The following is a 27,285-nucleotide window of genomic DNA, read 5'->3' as shown; positions in this document are numbered from 1 at the left end:
AAATGCCTGTTGTCCACCATTTCCAGCAAAAAATAAAAAAAAAAGTTCTGCTACACCCACAGCGGACCTCAAGTCAAGTACTCGTGGGAATTACACTCACCGAGTACTTTGACAGGAACACCATACTAATACTTGGATGGTTCTCCCTTTGCTCTCAAAACACAAGCATGCTGTGAAGCTTCCTTCTTCCACGTCCCAAAGGTGTTCTATTATCCTGTGACTGGGGAGGACACGGACGTTCGCTCAGCTCATTGTCATGTTCCTGAAACCAGTGTGAGACGACTTCTGCTGTGTGACAGGGAGCAGTCTCCTGCTGTTAGAAGATGGATAAAGTGTGGCCATAAACCGTCACCACCAGGCTGGACTGTTGACACATGGCAGGATGGGTCCATGGATTCAAGCTGACCTTTGTCCACCTCTCAGTCCATCCGATTGAAAATGTAAATGATAATGGAGGCTATTCAGAGCATAAAGCTGTGTGTTCACAAAGCTAAAGAGGGAGAAAAACAACTTCTTGACCACATCTGCCAACATTGAACAGACGCAGCTCGAACACCTCATGCACACAAATGATGCACAACAGAGCTGAAGTTTGGTCCAACTCTAAAATGAGTTGTGCAACTCAGAAATCTGGTCAAGAAGGTCTAGGATGCATAAGTTGCACGAAAATCTCCAATGATGAAAAATCTGACAATGGTGGATGAAGTTCTCAAACTAGAAAAAGTACAAATAAATTGCCAAAATGTACTTAAATCATAGTTAATTATTACTTACTTGTTAATATACTTTAAGTATATAAGTAAAAGTACTTGCCAATGTAGCCTATTCCCCAATGCAGCGGTCAATCTCATCATTATGACGGAGTCTCGGCAGAGTCTCTGCTGCTCCAGACGCTTTACTCTGATTGAAGTGGCATAAAAAAGTACAAATTGCCTGAAAATAAATCAACTTAAAGTTTGTTGGCCACTTGTCTTTTGGGTTTTTAGATATAACATTATGTTTATTGTAAGGTAAGGTAAGTCGGCTGAATTTCTGTTTTATAACAATGTGTGTGACTCTCCTGTATCATACTTGTGGTGGGCTACTCTGGCTGTTAGAGCAACAGTGACACACTCACTTTATAAATAGGGAACATATCAGCTCAAGTACACATCACACAGACAAAGAGCAACATTATCATTCATTTGCGGAACTTGCTCTTCTTCTGTGGATTTGTGATCGTCTTAGTGTTGTCTTTCTTTTCATAAAATCCCAGACTGACTCATGATGTTGATATCAGCGCTCAATGGGGCCCTCACCATCTGCTGTTGTAACTGTTCATATCTCTGGTTGTGCGTTCGTGCTCGTTGTTGTGCTGCAGAATGGATTTTGGACCGATCAGACGCTGATGGTGCAGCGCGATGGACATGACTCTAAAGAGCCTAAAACTGCTGAGTCAGGATGTATGAGTTCATCACCAGGAGCAGCACCTTTTACATTACACACTCAACGTCAACAGGACATTTCTGTTTTCACAAAAATTTTAACTGAATGTACAGGTGCTGCCTCGTCTATGTCCCAATCATTAAAAACAGACTAGTAGAAAATATTGTATGTCCTCATTAACTGCCTAAATGATGAGATGATACAGGTTCATTGGATAAGTTAGGACAGACAACGCCAACTAAGTGCACCTGTAAACGGTTGCCTGCAAGGGTGTGTGTGGGCTGCTGTGATCAACATGTGAGCTTCCTTCGTTTTTGAAGACTTAACACCACCCAGGTTGCCAGATTAAAGCAGGTGTCAGAGGGCTACGAGCCGCAGGTTGCCAGATCAGGTCTCGGCTAAAGGCAAAGTCTGTGGGATCCCGGACGCTGACAGACACAGCAGATAACATGGTGAGCGACACTGGCAAGAGAGGAGGAGAAGGGGGATTTAGAAAGCTACTGTTGACCTCCGCTGATGGGGTCAAGCTGTTCATTAAAGAAATGTTGGCATGTGCCTTTATCAGTCTTTTCCAGTCCCATCCTCTGATCCCCTTTATCCGCCTATCCTTCTGTCTCGCTGGCTTTCATGTTGAAAAGAGGCTGCGTACACACACACACACACACACACACACAAAGACAGTTATCACACACAGAGACCCTTGGCTACTTCTGCTGCTCTCTGGGCTTTTGAGCATTGTTTTAACGCAGGTTCACACAAACACATATGCACACACACACATACACACACACAGTAAAACAACCTTGCCTACAGTGCTGATCAAAGCATCAGTGTAATTCACACCACTCCTCTCTCGCCCTAACATCCTTCACAGTCACCTCACCACGGCACGCAGCAGCAGGTCGCAGATGAAAGACAGGATTTAAACATATATGAAGTGATAAAAAATGATAAAAAAAGAAAAGAGTTGCAATGTTCGACAGGCAATCCAAGGATAAACAGCACACACACACACTCTAAAACTCTTCAACTATAGGTTGCATCTGTGCAATCAGGACAACTTTGCTCTCGCTGAAGTTTCCCCCGCTCTTTCAAATTTAGCAGAGGCGAATGCAAACAGATGTAAATTTAGAAAGCTTTCAGGGCAGCCAGGTGTTAAAACTCCTCGTACGCCCAGTCCTCTTATGTGTCCTCACTTATGTTGTACCACCTTACATCTGTGAGAGCGATGTGACGAGGAGTTCTGATCTTTTTTTTTTCCGGCAGCTCAAGTACTTTTGCAGCTTTTTCAAAGTGCAGGAGAGCGAGAGTCCCTCCTACACAGGGCAGAGGGATTGCAGATATGACAGGTGGTGATAAAGTCAAAAAACACTTCAACTCCTGCTTTCGCTGCTCTTAACTGGATTCAGGTTAAAAAAAAAGGGGGGCTGATCGCAAAAAGCCTGAAGGGTTTGATGTATCTCTTATGCTATCTTATAAATACAATAGGAGCAGAGACCTCCTACACATCCTGAGATTGCGTCATAATAATAAGAAACATACTCTAAATCCTTTCAGCCTTCTGTTCTGCTACCTTTGACATAACAATCACACCAACAATATGGCCTTCAGCAGGAAGTGGTGCACCTCGTCTGATACAACACTGACCTCATACCTGCCAAGTTGAATGTCTAATTGTGGACATTCAGTGGAAACCAGCACAGTGGATTTCTGCGATGAGTTTTAAGCTTCAGTTTACAAAGGATGCCAGATGCTGCCTGCAGAAAAACTGAGGTTCAAGTTCATAAGAAAGCATATTTGTGTTCATTAAGTCAGTTCATTATGCAACCAGCACATCCTATGTTATCATTCTTACTCTGCACTGAGAGCTCAGAAGGTGCAAACCAGTAACTATATAATGTTCACATATGTTTATATGTATGTCTGCATATATTCTGTTTGAATTGTATATATTATTTGTATCTTATATATGTTCCTTGTGTTTGAATTGTATTTGTTACCTTTAATGATGTCTCTATCTTGCTGCTGTAACACAAATGTCCCCACTGTGGGACAAATAAAGAATGATCTTATCTTATCTAATTATATCTTATCTTAGAAAGGCTGTATAACAATATTAAAATGTATTTACCTCAGCCACATTTCAATTTCTACTTGTGACAAAGTATTTATTCCTTTACTATACATTTGTATTAATTAAGATATGTGTATCTTTTGTTGTCCAAGCAATCTTGTAAAATAGACAACAATCAAAGTTTACTTAGCTAGAAAACACTTGTGGGGCTAATGGATTAACTATTGTAGCTGATAGGGCTAATATGCTAACCAGCTGATCAAGGGTCGTCTGTTTACAACCTAAACTAAAACTACATATCAACACCCAAATGAAACAATGTCAATCAATTCTTTAATAATCTGTTTCCATTCTGTGAACTTAGTGATGTATAGTTTATGGCGTTTAGTACGTTTATTAATTCATTAATTAACCATATATGAACTCTCCTAATGCTGTTTTACGCTCCTAAATTCATTTATATACTTGTATTTCTGTCTATGGGGTTATACCAATGATACTACTTACATAATTATCTTCATTTAAACATGACCCTGTGCATCGCTATGGAAAAAAAAAATTGAAAAGGTGGTGTATTATGTGAAACAGTCCAAGGTTTTGTGATGTTGAATTTTTCTGGCTGTACTTGCAAGCGTATTTATTTTTTATTCAGCATCTTCATGGTGAAATGTCAAATGATTTTGTTTTCAAACTCCAAACTTCTTAAACAAAGTCCAATCTGTTCATGCCCCCGTGCTGTTGTTGATTTCTCTCTTGCAAGATGCGCACACCTACACACACGTCTGCAGACACACAAACACCTTGGCTCTGTGTGAGTTTATGTGTGTGTGTCTTCAGTGTGTGTGTAGACTCTCTGAGTTTCATTGCTTCTCTGAATATCTTTGATATGTGTGTCAGTCTCCTCTGTTATACATTTACAGTTTGTCTGTGTACTTCTGTCTATATCAGGATACAATCAAGGAATCTTTTATAATATATACATAACATATGATTATTTTTAGATGACTTTTGATGAAACACTACACTTTACTTTTATACTGCCAATAATAATTGGCCATAATTAGTTAATTTAATTACTTATCTTTTACTATGGACTATTTATTGTTTTATTTTTATTGTCTTTTTGGGAATTTCATGCCTTTAATGTTTTTAATGGTTTTACTCCTTGCCTTGCTGATAATTATAAAACAGTCCATATTTGGAGTGGATTAATTGTTCAACAGAATGCAGACACACAGGAAACCTTTGTTTTAATGGTATAATATTATAATCATTTTATCTCTGACCTTTCCTTAACCTAATTTTTACAAGTGTAACCGTGACAACCAAGGCAACCATCATTTGATGACCAACCAAGTAGTCTTTGAGACGAACGATCCACAACATTTACATGAAACTAAATTGTTAACATAACTATGATACTCCAATAGTGTACCAGACACAAAGACACAATTTTCACTGGAGAGTATTGTATTACTTGGTTCAGGAGGGAAACCACAGGTGTAGAGGGGGCAGATAATTTGGATACAGAACAAGCAAAATAAAAGTTATCCGCTTCTCAAGTTGTTCAAGAAGGAGTTTCACCAGAAAGTTAAAAGATCTTTGTAGCCTAAATCTTACTCTCTTTATAGTTTATGTTGATATTGTTCATACACAAATGCATTTAGATGAATTGCAGTTATATCCTGGGAGTATTTAGACTTTTTTGGACTTTCTGACACAAAGCCCTGGTGTAAATCATGAAATGACCCACCAGGACAGAGGCAGTGATGTTATCAGGAACACCGTAGCCTCCCCTACTGAGACCAGTCAAATTATCAGCTGTAAAAAAGGCTGATTAAGACCCTGGACACTTACATAGGTTGAGGTCATTCTGGTTGAAGGTGGCTGAGCTAAGTCAGAAAAGAAGCCAGACTAAGCCTGCAGGAGTTTTACACCTCACCTCTGTTCTTCTCTATCATATGAAACATGCACACACTGCAAGACCTAAACAATAACAACACATCACACACTACAGGATACTGTTGAGACCTTTAGGACACAGTTTGTGAGGTTTGAGACTGGATCTGTAAACTCTACACATTATGATCTGGGCTGAACATCGCTGATGACCAAGGTCCCACACCGGATACGAAGTCTGATTGTCAGGAGGGCTGAGTCAGGGAGAAATTGGCCCGAACACTCTGAAGTCTGAGCCCGGCTTAAGGTTAACAAAACTTCTCAAACTACTGCGACTTAAACAATTGATCTGCCGCAAGATGTGCGACAAAACTAAGAGTGAGTAGATATCACAAATGGACTGTCAGGAAATTCACAGTGCAAACTCAAACCAAACAATGCAGTTGAACACTAAACTATCTTACCTTCCGGTGATGAGGAGGAAGAGTGTGAGGATGACGAGAAGGGTAAATCCACCCACTGCTGCCGTGACGATGACCAACACCTGGCCTTGATCCGAGGCTATGTCTGATGCTGAAGGAGGGGGAGGTGGAGGGCCGTGTGAATAAGGAGAAGAGAAAAATGCCATTAAGTATGAGAAGTTGAATGTAAGGAGCAAGGGAAGGATAATAAAAGCTGTGAGGGAAGAAAAAGAGGGAAATGACACAGGAGGCAGGGAACACGAGAAGAAAGAGAACATTTTTAATTCAACATCTTAAATATTCCTCTCCACCAGTGCACCATACATAGACCATATACGCTCTCTTGATGGAAAGATGTTTGATCAGCTCTTTGTCATGCAAAAAACCCTCCGTCAGCTTTCATACCAGAGCGATTCATACGCCTGCGTCTGTTTAATTAATATTATTCATTCATGAAATTGTGATTTAGTCCATGATCATTTGGTTAAATTGGTCCCATTTGATATTCATGATTTTCCCTTTTTCTGTGTCTTGTCACAAGGCTAACGAATCCCAGATAATTGAAAGATGATTGCCATTACCAAATTTATTTCTATAATATTGTGCACTTAATGAATATGAATTGAGGATCAGGGTGTGTGGTCACCAGCCCGAAGAGTGAGGCCCGCGTGCTTTTATACTGTACGGAACGTGGGGGTGTGTGAGTGGTAAGTCAGGAGCATATGTGCACGGGCAGTGTCAAGAGTGTGAGTGTGAGTGTGTGTGTGTGTGTGTGTGTGTGTGTGTGTGTGTGTGTGTGTGTGTGTGTGTGTGTGTGTGTGTGTTGCTAGATAAAAGTAATTACAGATCACTCAGCAGGAGGGTGAGTGAAAGTGGCGGTGGCCAGATTACACAAGACATTTCTCCCAGCCATCAACTTCACACACACATCCCTAACGAAGCAGATGTGTTGGACTGAAGCTGTTGCAATGTGGTGTGTGTGTGTGTGTGTGTGTGTGTGTGTGAGAGAGGTCAGAGATAGTGCACTGACAGAGGACAGGATGAAGAATGCAAAGTGAGGGATGAGGAAGTGACAGACTGAAGGATGGAACGTGTGAGACTGACTGACAGGTGGCCAGAGACTGACGGAGCAGGAGCGAGCAACAGGGGCCAAATCAGCTTTCTCTCTCTCTCTCAGATAAAAGGGCCGGGCCAGTACAAAGGCTTGGTCGAGCACTGTCTGATCCGCAGATAAAGCAGAGCTCTGCAGCTTTGGAAGGGAGAGGGCCACTGTGAAGCCAAATCACCCTCAACAATACCTGACCTGACATAAAAGGGCAGCCGGACCTTTGTATTTTATGACTACACTTGCAATAAAGCTACTACTCACACACATCCAGAAAACATGAAGGCTGTGTAGTCACACTCGTCTGCTGAACGTTTTTAATGATTTGATTTCCATTGCTACTGATATCTTTTAGGGTTTGTTCATGGCAGTCATATGACATTCACTGTACAGATTCACTTTTGCCAAAAATGAGCTCATTCAGTTAAAATGCACACGTTTTGACCATTAACCGGTTGGTAATTATGATTTGATTTACATGCTCTAATAATGAAAGTATCCATTATTTGTATCATACTGTAGATTGCTGCCATTTCAGGCAGGGGGGGAGTAGTATTTTCTTGCTGCAGACTCTGGTATTTGTACCTTTAGATACCTCTTACAAACAAACAAAAGGAAAAAGCCCAACAAGTATAACATGGGAACATTAAACAATAAAATCTGTTTTGATCAAAAACTTAAAAGTGTTTGTAAAACTTAAGTTTCGCCTTGGTTTATACAACTGAAGTCATTTACATGCTTTTATTGTGAAATGGCCAAATTTGTATAAAAAGTGCTCTGGACTAAAACATGTGACTTCTCCATAGAGCATATTCAAATTATTATGAAGTAAGATGCAATAAAAATAACTAAATGCGGATATTTTGCTAAATAGCAATCACAAATAATCGCCAGATTCTTTCAAATCATGCAGTCTAGAATATTATCATCCAATCAAAAAGCAAACAGTCTGAGCAAACATAGAAACTGTGAAATGGATTATGTGACTTTGCAAATTCTTCCAAAACATGGCTGATTAGCTGCTAATTACTAAGTCCTGGGTGAGAAATCTTCGTGCTGCTTTCAGTCTAAGTGAAATGCTGGGGCCTGCCAGGGCCCAGATTCACTCATTATATAGTACATACAGGTGGATGTCTCACTAAAGCAAACCAAAGCCACGTGTTTTCTGCACGGTAAGAACAACACATCGTGAAATGTAAAAGGGCAATAATATGGGCTTGAAAAAGGATCAGCAATAATGTACAGTATGTTGTGCATGTGAAGACTAATGGGCTTCCAATGTCCACATTTCCTTTACATGTTATAGTGCAGTCGAGTACTACACTATTCACTTTGATCAAATTTAAAGTAGAGAGGTGTTATATGTAAGAGTTTGTGATTATAAGGCTGCACATGTTCATTTTCCTTCGTAGACACATTTTCCAGGCGCTTTTGTTGGAATCCTATTTGTGGTTGCTGCTGTATTTGGTTTCATATTCAGGTTTATTATTTGCTGTTGTGCCTACAAACGGCCCTGGTGCTGCTCTGGGCTATGTAAACTTCATCTGACCCTGAGCTGCTACTTGCAGCGATAGCATCTTCTCTCTGTGACTTACTGTCTTGAAGAGGAGCAAAAACACATGACAAACGTAAACGTCCATGTTAATATCATGTTTCCCTCAGAAAACATTGCCATCAGCAGAAGTACAAACACAGGGACACAAAGGCTGGAGGTTACGCTTGTACTCACAGTCTCCTGTAGTTTCATATTCGTATTTAGGTGAGTAGGAACTGTATCCAGCCGGCGTGCGGGTGCGTACGCTGAAGACGTACCAAGTTGCTGGTTTCAAACCTGAGATGATCACACTGGGAGCCTTGGTGCGGGTAGACGAGTAGCTCAGCTGCTCGTGTTCCTGTGGGGGAGTGTAAAACATGAGCCATTATAATTCACAAGAGGTGTTGACCAAAAATTACCGACTCAGGGACGACAAGATTTACCTATGTGATGGATGTAACTGCATCTTTCCCTCAATGTGCACTCACAACATGTGTGTAATTATGCTCTCTTTCACTATGGCCGCCGCCGAGTGCACAACCGATAATTAGGACTGTCATCTATCCACAATGTACGAGAGAGAGCCTAAAGTTAAACTTGATTATTTTAGTGAGACTTTTTTATTGAGCAACAGTTGACTGTAGTTATCCTGCATAGATATCAGTGTCTGCAGAGAGAGTGTGAATATGACTCGTCTTCTCAGTCTGAAAACATGATTACATGACGAGCTAACTTAATGACTTACTTTACTTTATTTAGAAAACATAATGGACATGATGGATGACAGGACAGCAGGATATAATCTGTGGTCTGTAGAAAGTTATATGACTATTTAATCAACATAACTGTGTGGTTCATAGTTGAGGATGTGGTGAATGATGCACATTTAAGTAATACTGGAAACGTATATTTGTTCTTGAGCTGTGAACTAAATCACATGACTCTTTATTTCAATACATTAAAACTGGCATATCATCACAGTTATTACAATTTTTTTTTTTTTTAATTACATAATAGGCTGACTGTGTGGGGCGTCTCTACATCTTAAAGGAATTGACACACCTGTGTGATTTTTCTTTTTCAACATCCTGGCTAAATTCTTTGCTAAAACAAGGATTATAGTTTGGGTCTATATTGGTCTTCACCTCTGTACTGTCCTACAATATCAGACCTGGACATAAGCAGGGGGTCACTGTACCTTTTCATAATATTTGATCTCATAGTCCAAGATGGGAAGTGCTGTCTGTTCCGGTTGCTGCCAGGAGAGAGCGATGCTGTTCGGAGAGGCCCAGTCCTTCTTTAGTGCCCCGAACACAGTCGGACCTGGTTTGAAGACACAACACACAAAGGTCAGCCCCAGTGTCTGGAGTCTAACCACATGAATCAATTGTTCAAGCCATCTCCAGTAAGGGTTATAAATTTTTTTTGACATTTCATGTTGATACTAGATGGAGAAGAATCAACTTTCCATCAGACTTTAATGAACACCTAACTTCTTCAAGGTGTTACGGCTTCTTTAAAGACCAGTGGGTTTGATTTATTTATTAGCAGAAACTGAATATAGTATTCATAATCATGTTTTCAGTAGAGTATAATGACCAGTGCGAAAATAAACGAGAACGAGCCAGTCGACCATGTTGCATTTTCCAAACCAGTAGACAAAAGATTAATCAGCTACAACAGAGGTATTCCAGTTTTGTGGGAAATCTGTGGACCTGGCCAATCTGCTATGTTGCCTGGAATGGATAAACATAGCAGAACAATGGCTCTGGAGAGGGTCTTTTGCATTTTTAGGTTACCCGATGGACACTGCAGGTTCTCCCACTCACTTGGAATGGAAGGGGAGGGGTAAGAAGAGGGTATTCAGTTCATTGCAATCTGCAACATCACCACTAGATATCACTAAATCCTACACAGTGGACGTTTAAGTCTATAAATGGAACACAATGTTTTACAAGTGTGTTTGCTACTTGACTGATTTCCTCAATAGGTGATGAAACGTGGCAGGCGTGTTGCTGATGACCCTGGAAGGTGCAGTGTCTATGGTCAACCAAACAAACACTTGCTTAGATTTCATCGATCAGTGGCTTCCGTGATAGGCTGATTGGTTGTAACAGACACTGTTATTGTATTGTATTGTGCCACACACAAATTATGAACAGGCACAAACAGTCACCACAAATATCAATGCTTGCATGCCTATTGCTAAAAGAATCACTGTAACGAGCAGAGGAATATAGTATATGTACTTGTACATGTATATACTAATAATATAATAGTGTGGAAAAAGATTCATTTAACTGTGAAGGTGTGTATAAATCAATTATAACACAGATGACTAAGAAGTTAGAGATCATTTTACTTGAGATCTGTATAATGCAGCATATTGCTGCTTTATACAACCAAATACCTTTCAATGACATTTCCATCATTCAGTCCCGCTTCTCAGAGCTGCCCGTGTGACACCTAACTCTTATTCTTGTTGATCTATGGAGAGAACCAGCTGACCCCAAGTATGTGGACTGAATACAACTTTATACAAGCAATATAGACAATGTGTGAGTATGTCAGTACACACGCACACACACACACACTCATTGAAACACACAGTAGATCAACACCTGCCCACCATGTCAGCAATAATTATCCCACACCCATGCTCACACTCAATCACAGTGAAAAGCATTCACACGCCTCCCCCATAAGACTCTAGTTTTAATTGAAAAGAAGTTGAGGGAGCTATCTTTTCTTGGACTGAGTTGCATTAGATTTGCTTCGTGGATCTGCTGGGTAAATAATTGCACCAGGTTCTCAGGAGAGGTCAGCAGATGAAACTGCCATGAGAGTCATTATTATATATTATATCATCTAATGTTACAGAGCTGACTCATTATGTGGCTGTAAAATGTAGGCCTGCATTTCTCATGTGCATTCAGTTTGACACAATGGCACTGACTAGTTTATTCCTCAGTATAAGCCTGGGGAAGCTTTTTTAAGTTCTCATTTCAGCTGAGGCTGAGGCTGAGTATTAGTATTAGTGGGCCAGAGGCTTTGTGAGCAGGGGAAAGATGAGGGATCAGATATGGGGGCTTAGGGTTTGGGGGTTAGGGTGAGTCGGGATAGGGGTCAGCTGTTAGATGAGATGAAAGTGCAGGCTGTATGGGGTTTGAGCTTATTAGTCAGGTGCTGAGAGACCTGCTGCTACTAATCTAATAGAAGGAGCTGAAAGTGAACATCTCTGGTCCCTTTATCCAACTGATGTGTGTTTGTTGTCCTCACCACCACCACCTCTCTGTTTTCTGACCATTCAATCGGCTTCTCTCGTTGGCTTTACCTGTTTATGTCCTCATGCACATTGTAAAGTTTGAACTTGTCCTCAATGTCTTTTTAAGCACAACTCCAAATTTGCACCTTAAGTATCAATATATTATAGAGCCGGGAATCCAATGGGTTTTTGAGCTTGGTTGAAGAGGGAGGACGGAGACAAAAAAGAAAAAAGATGCACTTTGGCAGTTTTTGAGTCTTCGTTCTGTTGAGGAAAATTGTTCTCCAACTATCTATCATTTGAACTATAAAGAGGGCACACAGTTGAGTATGCAGGAAAAAAATGATTGGGCTGTTGTTCTAAAAAGATAGAAATGAAATTCAAATAATCTCAGATATGTTTTTACAGCTGAGTTTTAGAGCCACTTACAGGGAAAAAGAGATTTTCGAAAATACAGCCATACTATCAAGAGAATAAGTAATTTTATCTGGTAATATCCGAATCTAAGACTGTTGACCACACAGACTTTGAGAAAGTTGCATTTGCATGATATTGAAAAGTGTTTTGTAGTTTTTCAAGAAACATTGAGATTGTTTTACGATTTGGATCCAGAGAAAGTGGAACTACGGCAATCACTGGTTCTCCTTTCCTAAATTATTTTTCTGTAAATATTATGGCTTTTTGACCCTCATTAGATAATACCACATTTTCATAATGTTATGGCTTAATTCTTGTTATAAAAGGACATTATTCACATTATTCCTTCCTTAAGGTCCTAATACAACATCGTAGCTTTTGGATCATATTGTAATGTGTTGTCTGCTGTTTGTGAATGTGATTGTAAGCTTGGACTCATGGTGACTGTCATTACAAACGTGCAGTTAATTAAGCACCAACAACACACCTAAAAGTCATTTTAATGGGATCAAACGATAGTAACCAATGAAATGGGCTGTACACTGTAAGGGTAACCTGGGCAGCTTCTAATATACAATCACTTTTACATTATTAAATGTATTTCAATGCTTGGCTTCTCCTTAATAACTGATACCTTAATAGCCATTTAAGATTTGGTAGGTTGACTGAAATGTTAACGAAAAAACAGAACAACGTAATATCATGCGTGAGTGAAAACAGTTAATAATATTAACATAATCATGAAGCTCAAAGGGCATGGTGTGTGTGTGTGTGTGTATCTGTGTGTGCATACATGTGTATGTTGAGGTTGATGTGAGTGCATAGATGTGTTATTATAAAAGAGTATGAAGCAGCTGCGGTAGAAAATACAGCCTCGGCTTTACAGAAAAACAGTAAGTCTGTGCTACTGATATTTATTTTACTACTTATTAGGTGTTATTATTATATATATATATATATATATATATATATATATATAACCTCTCATATGAACATTTTACTCAGACTGTGCTCGTGTCCTCTGCTCCTTCTGTCCTCAGTGAAAAGGAAAACTCCTCTCAGGGGGATTTAATCTGATCTGACTCTAATGAAGCACTCTGTCAAAGCTCTGAGATTGCTCCTTCGCTGCTTGTGGCAGCTTGGTTCAACAGCGGTGGTAGAGAGCGCAGGTTTGTGGCTAGAGTCATGCAGTGAAGGCATCGAGCTAAGACACAGCAAGATGGTGGGCATCTGCAGTTAGCATATTGGCCCCTAATAGGGAGCAATAAACACAGCCTGAATACTCTATCCCTCTGAGTCAGAGATTCAAATCAGCCTCCCACTGCTCAAGAGAGAATCAGACTCAGGAAAAAAAAAAAAAGACACATTACATTACCAGAGCAATCGCACAAAAGCAACAGTTATTCTAATCGTGCCATAATTTCTAAACCTAAAGACATACAGTGTATTCTCTTAACTGAGAGACATTGAAAAGAAGGCCACTGCTAGATTAATATTCGGATTTGATTTTTGCCCCCGATCATCCATCCATCCATCTGTCCACCTATCCATCATCTATATCGCTTATCCTTTGAGGGGAGATGGGGCCAATCTTGGCTGACATTGAGCAAGACGTGGAGTAAAAACATCCTCTCGCATTCACACCTATGGTCAATTTAAAGTCTCCAATTAACCTAACTCCAATCTGCATGTCTTTGGACTGTGGGTGGAAGCTGAAGTACCCAAAGAAAACCCACGCAGACAGGGAGAGAACGTGCAACCTCCTGCTCAAACCGTGATTTGATTCTTCTCGCTGTGAGGCGACAGTGCTAATCGCCACTGCACTGTGACGCCCATCAGATCTTATTCGATAATTGCAATTTTCATCAAATTAATTTGACTTCTGGCTGGTTTCATCACTCTGATTGTAACCCCATAGATGCAGGGTAACTAGAGCCCAATCATGAAAATATTTATCCTTAAAATCACTGAAGACTTGTAACAAACAAGCACAGACATATGATTGTCCTTGTGAAAGCTAGATCTCTGTATGTAACATTAATGTAACTCAGAGAGTCCAAACGCACCAGACAATATAGTGAATCATGTCTGCTTCTGTGTGCAGCGTGGGCGCATGCTGTTTATTTTTTTCCAAAGGCAGGACCAAGAAACACATCACCTTCTCTGGGCACTGACAAGATACTTTAGAGGACAAGAGTACGTATGGCAGCCATCTCTAATGATTCTGCATGTGGGTTATTAGAGCTGTGGCATGAAATCTGCCAGAGGAACTGACTCTGTTTCTCCGAGATGCAGGAGCATTGGAAAGCCATTAGAAACACCAGTCAATTACAATGCCCGATGGATGGATTTTTCAGTCAAGCGTGGTTAAGCTCAACATAAACTAATGGGGAGTCTTTAAATGAGCTTGACCTGCATATGATTTTAATTAGCTTTCCTGCCCTAAAGGCTTCCATTAACTGTTTAAAAAAGTCAATAGAGCCAGTATTGATGCTGTGTGAGAGCTTAAACGATGTCCTAACACTCTGCTGATTCACTGCTGATAGAGAGATAGAATGAGGGAGAAACACACACACACACACACACACACACACACACACACACACACACACACACACAAACAAACACACACACAATATAGGTGCTCTTGTTTACAACAGTCATATTGATATGTCTGTCTCTTTATTAGGTGTCTGCTTGTGTTTGTCTTGAAGCCAGTGGAAATTGGTCCTTCAGCATTAAGTTGCAGACGAGCACATCAGTTATAAAAACATACAAATATTCAATTGAATACTTGCCTGTATTCACTGCCTGACATTGTTGAGTATGTGGCATGCTTCAATGTCACTTCACAGTTGCTTCAGGGAAGCAAAAGAAAATGAAAGATTGGATTGAAGTTGTCTCCAGCGTTACCCCACTGGGACTTTGAGTAATCCGGTGGAGCAATGTCACATTTATAGGATCAATAATGTCTGTGTGTGTGAACATGTGTGCGATTGTGGTTTTGTGTGAGTTGCTTTTACAACCCGCGGCACGGATCTGAAATGACATAGGGTCTGCATGGGGGACTATCATCATTAGGCTTTATTAATGCTGGAGCTCCTTCCCATTACACTGCGAGTCATCTTCTCTGCATAAACACCACAGAGACCTGACGGAGGTCAAGTAAACTCATGGATCTTAGTGTAATTAAAAAGAATTGATGTGGAATCTGACTCAAGTAAATCTGCCCAAATCAATCAAGCACAATATAAGAGTTTAGGAGTCGGTGCCTGATTGCATTGTTTGGTACCAAGCCCTAGTTACATACTTTCTTTTATAAATAAATAAAAAAGATCAAACTTTTAACTCAATACAAAACCAAATTTCTGTTTTTACTAACATCACACAACAGAAAACCTTTAGACCTTTTGAGACAGCTTTAGGGTACCTTCTACAGCTCATCAGATTTGTTGACTAAATACTGTAAAAAAAAAAAAATCTGAGCTGCTCTGGTATATCTATCCATCCACTATCTACACTTAGAGGTTGGAGGGAAGGGGGTGGGGGCAGAAGTTAATCCCACTCAGGTCACCAGTCTATCACAGAACTCTGGTAAAGACACTGAGCTTCAATATGGCTCATCAAGTCCTGCAGCCACTTAATGTAGTAGTAGCTGTTATTTCTAAAAGCTGAGCAACAATAAGCTCTGTAAAACCAGGACTATTATGAACCACTGTCTGACAGCAGACCTGCGTATGATGAGGGTTAACTCAGCTCGTTTTGGACCCCCTCAGATGAGACAGCTGTCGCCAGCTTCTCACTGTCAGCAGAGACTCCTGTCTGCACTGGAGTTTGAAACATGTCACTGATAAACCTGAGAATTACACCGAGCATTACATCCAACAATCTACTGCAAGAACATTTCAGTTAAACATCCCTCGGTCTGTACATCTGCACACTCCCTCTCTTTATGGGTCAGATAAATGACATGAGTATAATTGAATTTAATTAATTTCCATTACTAACAACACCAGTTTCTCCCAAGCCAATGGCTCTCTGACCCATGTCCAACCCTGACAAGTGCTGGGTCTCGCCCATATACTTCGACTAAAGACTGTGGAGGCAGTGGCTCAGGACGTAAGACGGGGTGTCCACTGACCACAAGGTCAGCGGTTGGATCCCAGTTCCTCGTTCTATGCGTCAAAGTATGCTTTGGTTAGATACTGAACCCCAAATTGCCCCTGATGACAATGTGTGATTGAGTTGTGAAAGAGAAAGTGCTACAGATGCACTGTGTGACTGTGCGTGTGAGTGAGTGAATGCCAAAACTGTACTGTCATCAGTAAATGCTGCTGCACACAAGAGGATAATGGGGCTGATTTTTTTGGTCAGTTAGTGCAGATTATCAACCCAAATAATCCTGAAGTGTGAGGAGTTTAAGAAATAACCTTAATGCTACAAATTGAGAAGCCTCACCGATCTCGACTTTGATTATAAGATTAAAAATCGGTTAGATCTGTCATTATGTCTGTGGGCTCACACATTTTTGAAATGGGTTAAGAGTTGAAAATGCTCTAGTGTGCACCAGGCTTAAAGAGCTTTATTGTATTTAAGATGGAACACATGACTGCTCTCCATGGCTCTTGATTGCCTACCTGGAGGCTGGTTGCAGTATAGGTCATAAACCCTGCCTCCTTCATGGTAATGAATGGGACATGGACCACAATAAGAAGTTATTACTTCAAATAAATCTTTCTCAAATATGATTTCTGTCATTTTAGGTAGTTCTTTTAGGTATAATAATTTTTGAGATAAGTTTGGATTTAATTCATTATTTTTATGCTGAAACATCATGATTCACAGCAGAGACTGGCTCACAGTTGGTCTGTGCCTGCCAGTGCGGTTCCATTCCATAATTGTCACTGCACAGACTCTGCTACAACATGTTGCTGCTACAAATGGACAAGATGGTAGCGATGGTATCGAGGATAGTTTGGCTTTAATTTCTGGATAGTGGAGGAAGTGAAGACACAATTGCCATCTCCATCATGATGGCGGTATAGTCTATAGTTTTGACCCATACTGATAGAATCATAACTAAGGGAGATCCGAATGGTGCATAAAACTGGTTCCCTCTGAATTGTTATGACTTTTTTTAGTCCATTTCTATCAAGACTTCAGTGCTGTTTTGGGAGCTTCCTATTAGGTCTTCAACAACTATACTGGTCATTGCATAGCACCTGTGCATCAGTACATTTTACCTGCTTCTGAATCCATTCCATAATGTACCCATAGGGGCTTCCAGCTCCTTCACTACAATCTTCATATAAAGTGCTTCAATTTGGCGGCCAAATTGTCTACAGCAATCTCTCTCCCAGCAGTGGCGATATGAGCTTCTTTTCTGAGAAGCATATTGTCGCTGCCTGCAGTCTCACAAAGGAAAAATGGATGTGACCCGTGTGACACTAAATAGCCATCAACTGAATCTAAACTGGGACAGTTCCTTGCTTTCTCTTGGTACACCTGCAATCCTCCCCTGCTGTGGTGACTGTCTTTACTGTGACAGTGGAGAAAAGCTCCTTAGACTCGCTTGCCCCATCCAGATGGTGGCTTCAACAGCTACCCGGACAATTTATCATGTGTATCTGCTGAGTACTGGGAGTTAACAGGTAATTAAAATCATCGGTCAGGGAACAAAAGCAGGGAATGGGGGAAGCAGTGAGAAAAAGAGAAAAGGAAGGAGACCTTTCTGAGACTAAGTCTCGCAGCTATTTCAGGGACTTTTTTAGATGTGGTAGGAGACAGGAGACTGAGGAAATAGAAGTAGTGAATGTAACTAGATAAGAGAGACAAATTAAAAAAACCTAGGGAGACAAAGTTTGACTTTGGATGGTCATTGACTTGCAAACAGCCTGTAACGTTTAAACCTTTGTCTGCTTATTGACAATCCGCACTAAGGCAGTGGAAGACAAATTAAAAGAAGGACGGATACAAAGTGAAAAGAAGAAGCACTGTCTACTGTCACATGTCAAAGTTTATGTGCTAGCGAGCTTGTCTGACACTCTTAGGTCCCATCTTTAATAGGGCCCCAGCTCTGCACTGATCCCTCTTGTTCCCACTTAATGGGGATGTGGAAAGGCAATGACGTGTGGGAAAGGCCAGGGAAACCGGCCCCTATGCTGGCCCACCACAATCAATACTCATTTGGCCTCCACTTCTCTTTCCCCAAAAGTAATTAATGAGAAGAACGGAAGTATCTGGCTGCTGACAGCTGATTTCCCTGTCGGTCCCTGTCCTTAACACCCTGTCCACTTCTCATGCTAATACTTAAAAGCTTCATTATGGCTGAAATCAACCATTCATAATGGAAAGTGACACAGATACGAGCTGACACATACGTCGATGTGGAAAATATTTTCACGAGTGAGGATAAACCTATAAAAGAAGAGGTTCAGGGTAGTTGGATGAAGGTGCAGACGATAATGCCAGCAGTTAAACAATGAATTTTAACAGGAAAAATCCATGCAGGGTTGGATTCAAATGAATTTTGTACATGTACTTCGAGTTGTTGTGTGAATTGGCTCAACTTGACTTTTTAAAGGCACCACTTTTCAAACCTTTTATATTAAATTGATTCTAATAAACATTTCCTTCAGATTTCACAATAAAAGCAATGGTGATGGCAGTGACTGTAATGTTCTTGTTGAGTTCAACAGAAACATTATCACTATATACAGTATTATTAAACTCATCCAGGAAACAAATTAGTTGTACATATAGTTCAAACTGAATATCAGAATAGAATAAAAACATGTCTATGGCTTCAAAATCTCCTCTGTAATGCATAGGGAGAGGCATGGAGTGCCTCTGCAGTGAAGGTACAGTATAAATAGCAGCCGGCCCCCCTATAGCAGATACAGACTTGCTGCAGCAGAGCACAAAGCAGGCTGAGTGGCAATACGCTTATTCCTATAGAGCTCATTTCAAGCGGAGACATCCATACACAGCCCTGCTGTCAAAGTCAACCATCCGGGAGGTAAAAATAGCCCACGCATTTGAAACAATGTTGTGTGAATGAAGACTTGCTTGAATATGGACAGCAGCATGCACTGTACAAGCACTAATAATGCATGGTGACAGTAAATTATGGAGAATAACACAGTCCCTGTGTGGGCCAATCAGTCATAACTTTGTCTTTTGTTTGTTACATTGGTTTTTTTTGGTTATGTATTGACTGACACTTCCACGTATCACTATGCAACTTTTGCTAAGCAACAGAGGCCTCTACAGCCACAAGTGGAAAATGATTCTGTTGGGCCTCAAGTCCAACAGGTTTTCAAGTAGATACAACTAAGCCTATCAATTGTTAGACGAGACTCGTCATTGTTCCACTGATTGAATTAAAACGTGACCAAACATTCTGTAGTATTCATGGTCTCCTGAAACTAGTTCTTTACATTTTGAAGCATCTGAAGTATAGACAAGGTAGATAATGTTGCGTTAAGAGAATGAAAGTAGTTACAATAATCAACAAACTCAAGGAGGAACATTTCCTGACTGTAAACAAAGCATTACAAAGCCAAAACCACTCCTATGACACTTGCAGATTCCAATTTTGATTAAAAACTTTTTTTCAAACAAACGATTAAGTACTGACCGTCATGAACATGGTGTTTCTCACAAAAGGGAGATAGAGGAAGCTTGACAAAAGAAAACGTGTCAGTATATTTGATGTCTCACTCTGAATATATTTGAATACACTGCTCAAAATCGAGTACAAACTGTAATACCTTAAGCTGAGTGTGTCTCCAGTGGTTGTTAAAATGTATAAAGGCCTACGGAGATTTAAGTTAGAACCGCTGTCATTATGAAAGGTTTGATGGAGTGAGGCTAATGCAATGTCATTTAAATGAACTGAAGCGACAAAGGGTACTGGCAACTGATTTATCTAACTTTCAGAAGACAATGGGGCCGCATTCTTGGGAGGAAATTCTCCCTGAAGATTGAAGAGGGGATTGAGGTGGGAGTTGAGAGAGAAAACTTCACAGAACATCCATCAGGATTGCAGAACAATGAATCCAATCACTCCGTATTAATGAGCCAACGCTTAAAATAGTTCCCGTTGTGAGGTGAAGTCAGGGGAAATGATCTTTGCAGGGGGGAAGAATCTTCCTGATAAAAGTCTGGGCATAAATCATTTTGTGGAGTAGAAATACAGCAGCTAATCTTTTTTCCTTCAAACCTCCCTGCTCTGAACACTGCTGAATAGCAGTCCTGGGAAATAGCTATTCTTAATGCTGACTGGTGAATAGGTGAGTTACCGTGCATCTAAACTCAAAGGAACTAGCTGTGGATATTTATGGCCACAGACAACACTTTACATGTGGGCAGTTCAGTTTGGCCTTCAGATATTCAAAAAGGAACTTTCCAATTATCAGCGTCCAGTTACAGTCTGCATGCTGAATTTATTAGCAAGCTGAATTTAACTTACAGCACCATCAGTGCAAAGTATTTTAAATTTATTCTCTTATTTCTCTCTTTCGGTGTAAAAAATATGAACACATTCATCAACTTCAACTGTACTTTTTGTTAAGTGCATTATGCTAACACCTATGCTATCACCAACCAAGACTATAAAGATGGACGACGCTTCCTCTCCACTTCCTCCTTCTATACAGAATTCCTCATACTAATGCTGCCATCTTGTGGATTTGGAGCCTGAGTTTGCATAATTGGCAATTTTTAGCATTAAATAACCAATTAAAATCAAACTTACTGGAAAATAAAACTAGAACATACATTGGCATGATAAGAACCATTAAAATGAAAGAAATCATGTTTGAGGAAAAAATATTTCCCTCACACTTTAGCCTGTGTTATTTGGTCCATGTCCCATTTACAAACATGGAGGAGACAGAATTTATTACCTATACTGGAACCAGCCATCGGGTGGCAATCAAGACCTTTTGGCTTCACTTTTGAGGAACTGTCATGTCGTCCATCTTCTTATACGGTTTAATACACAAAACCATGCTAAACATGGTAAATGCTATTACCTGCTAAATATCAACATACTAGCAGTCCTGTATCTTCAACACGTGAAAAGCAGTGCATTCAGAAAGAAATAGACAGACAATAGATCAATGTGGTTGGTTGCCCCCAATAAATAGTATTGATCATTGTATTGTATTACCATGACCATGTTTAAAGGCTTTTATTAATGACTATCGTTGCTGTTCAGTACATGAGAGACGTCAAAAAGTGACATCTGAGGTCAATAACATGGAGGTTAAAACTCTTCTCATATTAATCCTCTATGTGCGTCCCGATACTTTGTAATAACTGTATGACTTTGTCCCCAGTCCACCGATCCCCATATTAAGCAGGTAATTATTTGTATTTGCTCTAGCTTCAATACAAGTAAACAGATACAAGGCCAACAGAGGTACAGCTTTCCCTACTGGGCCAAGCTGTACTACAGTGTCCCTTCCCACCCCATCAACTGTTCTTGCCCTCATTTTCCAAACAACCCTAACCCTTTTACCTAAATGCAAATGCAGATATGTCAAAGTTCACACATTTAGTATTCATGATGCAACAAAAATGAGACAACCACCACTTGTAGTCAAATTTTTGACTCCACATCTGTTGTTTTTCGCAGTTCAAAACTGAATCTTAGCTTTAATATTTGTGTGTGTGTGTGTGTGTGTGTGTGTGTGTGTGTGTGTGTGTGGTAGCAGTAGGTCATGGACATAGATAAAAGAGGTTGCTGAAAGGCAGAAAATGGGTAGGGGGCAACAGATGCCCTAGGTCACATGAAGCCCCACGGGAAGCCAGCTAAACAAACCTGCCAACAAACACAGTAAGCAAACATCTGCTAATATCATATCACAGATGCACACATTTCTTAATGCTATTTTGTATTTAAAAAGATATGTAAAGTGGTGTCTATGTGCATTTACCCCCCACCAAACTACTCATACACTGGTATTTGCTTTTCTATGGAAGTGTAAAACATCCACAAATCTGGGTCCGTTAACTTCTTTCCTGTCGTGAGAATGAGAGCAACGCGGATAGATGCTGGAAATCAACGTGATTTTATGCTGATATATTGTGAAGGATGCAGAACATGTTGATATTAGTATAAATTAGAGTCATTATTTCTTCCACTAGAATATAGCAGGAGTTTGTGGAGTTTTTATTTATTTATTACAAATCAGCACAAATCTCACAGTGAGTTAAGTAGAAACGCTTATTGATTTCATAATCATAATCTGTTTTATATTTGTTACAGCTCAATATTTTATTAATGTCACACATTTTCCACTTGATAATTGAATATAATGTTACCCTGGACTAGGTGCACTACACAAAATTGAATACTCAATATATTTTCAGACCTTGTATATATAAAGTAAACATAACACATATACTAAATATATTGTAAATGTGAAAGCCTCAGCACTTTACAATGAAATTCTGAGCAATGACAACTGAATATTCTCCTTTGTACAATATGCTCTAGTACAAGCCTGTCCAGAGCAGTATTTCTCCTCATCAAGCCAAAAATGCTCACTATTGTTAAATGTCTGCTGGAAACATGTGTGGCAACATTGTGCCAGGAGCAACTGGGATCACAAGCCTAGATGTGGGAATAGAGCTGGTCGTTTCTCACACAAGTTAAAAAAAAAAGTATAAAACTTTGGCATGATCTTCATGGATAGTTGGAGATTTTTACATTTAATGAAACCGCAGAGATACAAACTATAAACGTGAACACAAAGTGCTGCATGTCCAAATTTGTATTCAGCAAGGAAAGAGCAGTCAGTTGGCTGTTAATCTGAGAGAATACATCACCATCTCCTGTTGCCGCATTGTAATAAAAGCTTTGTACTCGTTTGCCAACAGATTTTAATGTTACAAAACAGTGAGGTTATAGGTGTTATATGGGAGAGAGAGAAGGAATGCAACAGAGATATAAACACCAAACAACCTCCTGGTTTTCTTTGCATTCATGCAGTTACCTCTCACGAGAGGAAAACTGATTAATTAAATTACGCATGTTAAGGCATTGTTGGAGGTCAGCATTATTGCTCCCTGCTACAGAGGAGCATGGAATCCCATGGTATTGCAATTAAAAGCTTTAATACTGCTGTAGTAAATTAAACATGCAGTGCTAAAACTCTAAGTAAATGAAATAATCTTGTGTTTATATTGAAACAGCAAGGTTATCTTATTTGTGTTAACTATATACAATGCACAGATCTGTTATCTTGAAAAACATGTTTTGTTAAAGTGTTATTGTTTGCACAATGGTATAATCTCAAAATAGTCTAATTTCACATTTCAGTGATAAAATCAGAGCTTTAAACTGATTTAGGACAACTTGTGCAGGGCCCGATCTAAAACTACCAGGAATGTCCTGTTTGCTTGGCCTGTGGTACGGAGAGTAACAGCTTTATTTCTGAAACTGTATAAGTGACCTGCTGGAATTGAGCTGCAGTAAGTGAAGACCTTCTGCAGGACTCAGTCCACAGAGACCTTGAAGCCAGGCACCTGCTGCTGCACAAAGAGCTGTTCACCTGTTTATTCAAAGTTCGGAGACTCAGTTCTTGTTTCCTTAGTTGTGCCTGCCGCTGCTGCTAAGCTTATATTGAACATTTCACATGTCATATCACACCAAACTCAACATGGCAGTTTTTTCAGCACTCATCAATACACATGCAAAGTTTGAAATTGATAAGAGCAACAGCTGCGAGTCACATACAAAAACATAGAGTTTTCTGGAATTGGTGGTTGGATATAAAGCCATAGTCTTAGAATGTTCATGAGACCAAACACCCTTTGATTATGAAACCAGAAAAGCATGTGTACATGTATAGCACTTACTGCACATTCCCTTTGTAATTGTACTTCATTATAGTACATAATATCCTTACATGTCACAGTGTCCACCGTAATAAACAAGACAGAGATTCTACAGCCATGCTAATGGCCGTGTGAGGCTCTACAGGAGATATAAAGGGATGGAGAAGAACATAGTGGGAGCTGCTCCACTCTGGGCATCACCAAGCCAAAAGACAGGATCACTGAATATATAATGTTGGGGAAGCTTGGGCTCATTGTCAGGATGATAATAATAATAATGGTGATGCTAAACGTTATTGTGGCTCATCTTTGTCTCAGTGAATCAATATGAAACAATAATGTTGTAGAATAAACATATTAGGCAATGTTGATTCATTTACAGACACTAATTTGAGCCGGAGTGCCAAACAGTTTTTAACTTCTGCTGAAAATACTGCTGACTCAAAAGAGGATGGGGCCAAACTGAAATACCAAAAACTATTTATCACAGAGGACATCATTGTCTCCATTAAACCCACTGTGTCCAGTCGGTTATACTTGCATATCATTCATTTCCCTCTCCCTGGCTCAGATCCATGTTGGTGGAGGCAGTGGTGTGTATGATTATCTGAGTTATGGTTTAAAATCTGAGTGGTTAAAAAATGACAACAGAGAAAAAATGAGCCACTAACAGTGCATAGGTTCTAGCGTTGGGCGATGTGAAGAAGATATCATCTATCAGTATATTGGCTGAGTCAGTCTGAGGGGGAGGCAATCTTATTTTTTCATTTTATTTTATATATGTCTCAAGTTTAATTCAACTCTATACAAAATTCTATACATTATATTGAAATATACACATTGATTCAGCTAATGTCTCTGACCCACAACATTTTAAACATTGATTTCTTTGTAACCACCGATACATTATCAACACAGATCAACAAAAAATGATCAATACTTCTTAAATCAGTAAAATCTTTCTTCACAGCCATGCATTAGTTATTTTATTCAGCCCCTGATTACTCCGCTTACTCTTTTTCCCTCTCTCTCACACTTGTGTCATCGGACACGAGTAAACTCAGACTCAGTAAAAACAACATGATATTCACCAACACAAATGATGGTTGTGTTTAATTGCAGACAGAGCAATGAAGGGGTGCCAGCTCTGCATTACATTCACACCCACACACACTTGGTGGTTGTTGGGCTGACGGTGGGAGATTAGAAGATTTTAGCATGTGGCCCAACCCTAACAGGTTCAAAGTGACTATGAGCTCTAACTAATGAGGCCTGTGAAATGTCAGCCATTTATGTAAAAGTTTGGGTCAAAGAAAACAACTTTAACAATATACATAGCCTGCATGTCTGTTAAACTAAACAGAAAATATAAAATGCAGTAATACTCATTGGGTAGATAAGGAAAATTAGTAATACATAACATTACATTACATAACATTACATGACTAATCTCTTTTTAAAATGCTACCACACTTAAAGGTACAGTGTGTAGAACTTTGTGATATCTAGTGTTGAAATTGCATGTTTCATGAACACCCCTCACCTCACCCTCTCCTTCCAAAAGTGAAAAGGAAACTGTGGTAGCCTTTAATTGTCATAAAACTCAAAAAATGTTTAGTTTGTCCAGTAAAAAATGTAAAAAACATGATGACCTCCATAGAGAGGGTCCCCTCGATGTAAATATAATGTATTTAATTATAAAGGACCTTTTTCTGGGGTAAAGAAAACTACAATTTATACAATTTAGATTAAACAAACTAGTGAACACATCATGAGGATTATTCTACATGAAAATATAATAGTTCCCTTTCACCTAAATCTTACACACTGGACCTTTAAACTTATCATGGTCAAGGTCCTCAGGAAAATTTCTGGTGAAGAAACATGTTCAGCATATAAAAAAGTAAACAAAACTTATGATGCTGTGTTGTTTTGGTGCCAGCTTGACAAAGCGCTCCGCTGCTTTCACTTCACTTCAAGTGCTCGTGAAGAGGAGAAGAGGAGCTGTGATTAAGATGTTTCCAAAGTGTGGAGCTGACAGAGCAACACGCCGGTGGATCTCTGTCTAAAATACTCCCATGCTTTAAAAGATCAAGGCCTGGGGTTTTTAAGATGCAGCTTGCATTTACACCCATGGAACTGGTGCAGCCATGTTTGTGACATGTTGCAGTTGTGATCGATGATGTCACACGACAATGAGTCCTGTGCTACACTTTTCCGACGTTCGCCTGTTTATTAAAATCTATCGATGCATAAAATTGACCACTGCACCTCCTCGGGCACCAGGATACATACTGAAATCATACAAATACAGATGGTGAGATTCCTCAGATTATATTTAATTATATTATACAAATTAATTAGATGTGCATCGAAATAAGACCAAAGACGCACATTGAAACATTTCAATATATAGTCAATATCCGTCGGCTCCACTGAACTAATGTGCCGGCGTCAGACTCAACCTTACTCGAGATATAATAAATAAAAAAGAGACATCACTTCATCAGTGAAGGCTGAAGGTGACTTGAAACAGTCACGGCCCTTTTATGTGCTGCCTTATTTTCCTTTGAGTGAGTTCTTTCCCACATGCTGCCATATTAGGGACATATGCTGTGGAAATCTGGCACAATGATTGTTGGATGTGGAGCAGAACAAACAGACTATTTGGGTGTCATAGGTCAGTTTTTAGCTGGAGAACAAGCAGATTGAGAGCGGCCCATGTGATAGGTAACCAACACAGGCAACACTTAGAGTAAATCTGTTATGTGCTGCTGGGAGTAAATATGACTTGGAGAAAAAAGGCTGAAGATCTTGATCTTATGTTCCCTCTCTGTTTCGTCTTCTCTGTATCTCCTCGGCCCACCACCATGCCTCCGTGTGACGGCTCTCTTCATATATCTCTTTTCTCATCGCTTTCTTTTCCCTGAGTCTCGTTCTCCTCTCCTCTCTCATTCTTTCTCTTTGTTGAGCTGATGGCAGCAGCTGGGTTGTGATCCAATCACAGGCGGGCTGCAGCAATCATCGTCTGCTGATTGGTTTTATAATCCTCACTCAGGATTTCAGATGGGAGAGAATCAGCTGGCCAAGATGTGCTGCTCTGAAAGCTGTCATACTGATGCACACACACATACACGCACGTTTGTGCACGTCAAAACACACACACACATAGATACTTTGTTCCTTTTTGTCTGCATCAATATCACACTTCTTGACTCCACATCATTGTATTCATTCTCTCTGCAATAGTTCTCC

At 39.9% G+C, this 27,285-nt stretch overlaps 1 protein-coding gene across 1 annotated transcript in view; it reads right to left on the bottom strand.

The window, feature by feature from the left end:
- Window positions 1-27,285, bottom strand: part of LOC109631390 (ephrin type-A receptor 6) — a 158,965-nt gene that overhangs the window by 22,609 nt on the left and 109,071 nt on the right. The window contains exons 6-8 of the mRNA XM_069533114.1: window positions 9,697-9,821; window positions 8,694-8,856; window positions 5,863-5,971 (exon numbers count right to left, since the gene is read on the bottom strand). Of these exons, the coding sequence (XP_069389215.1) occupies window positions 5,863-5,971; window positions 8,694-8,856; window positions 9,697-9,821 (397 nt within the window). The remainder of the gene's footprint in view (window positions 1-5,862; window positions 5,972-8,693; window positions 8,857-9,696; window positions 9,822-27,285) is intronic.

The sequence above is a fragment of the Paralichthys olivaceus genome, chromosome 10 (assembly GCF_024713975.1).
Source record: "Paralichthys olivaceus isolate ysfri-2021 chromosome 10, ASM2471397v2, whole genome shotgun sequence".
NCBI lineage: Eukaryota > Metazoa > Chordata > Actinopteri > Pleuronectiformes > Paralichthyidae > Paralichthys > Paralichthys olivaceus.
Note: the sequence above shows the minus strand (reverse complement) of the source record. Positions and strands in the feature narration are given on the sequence as shown.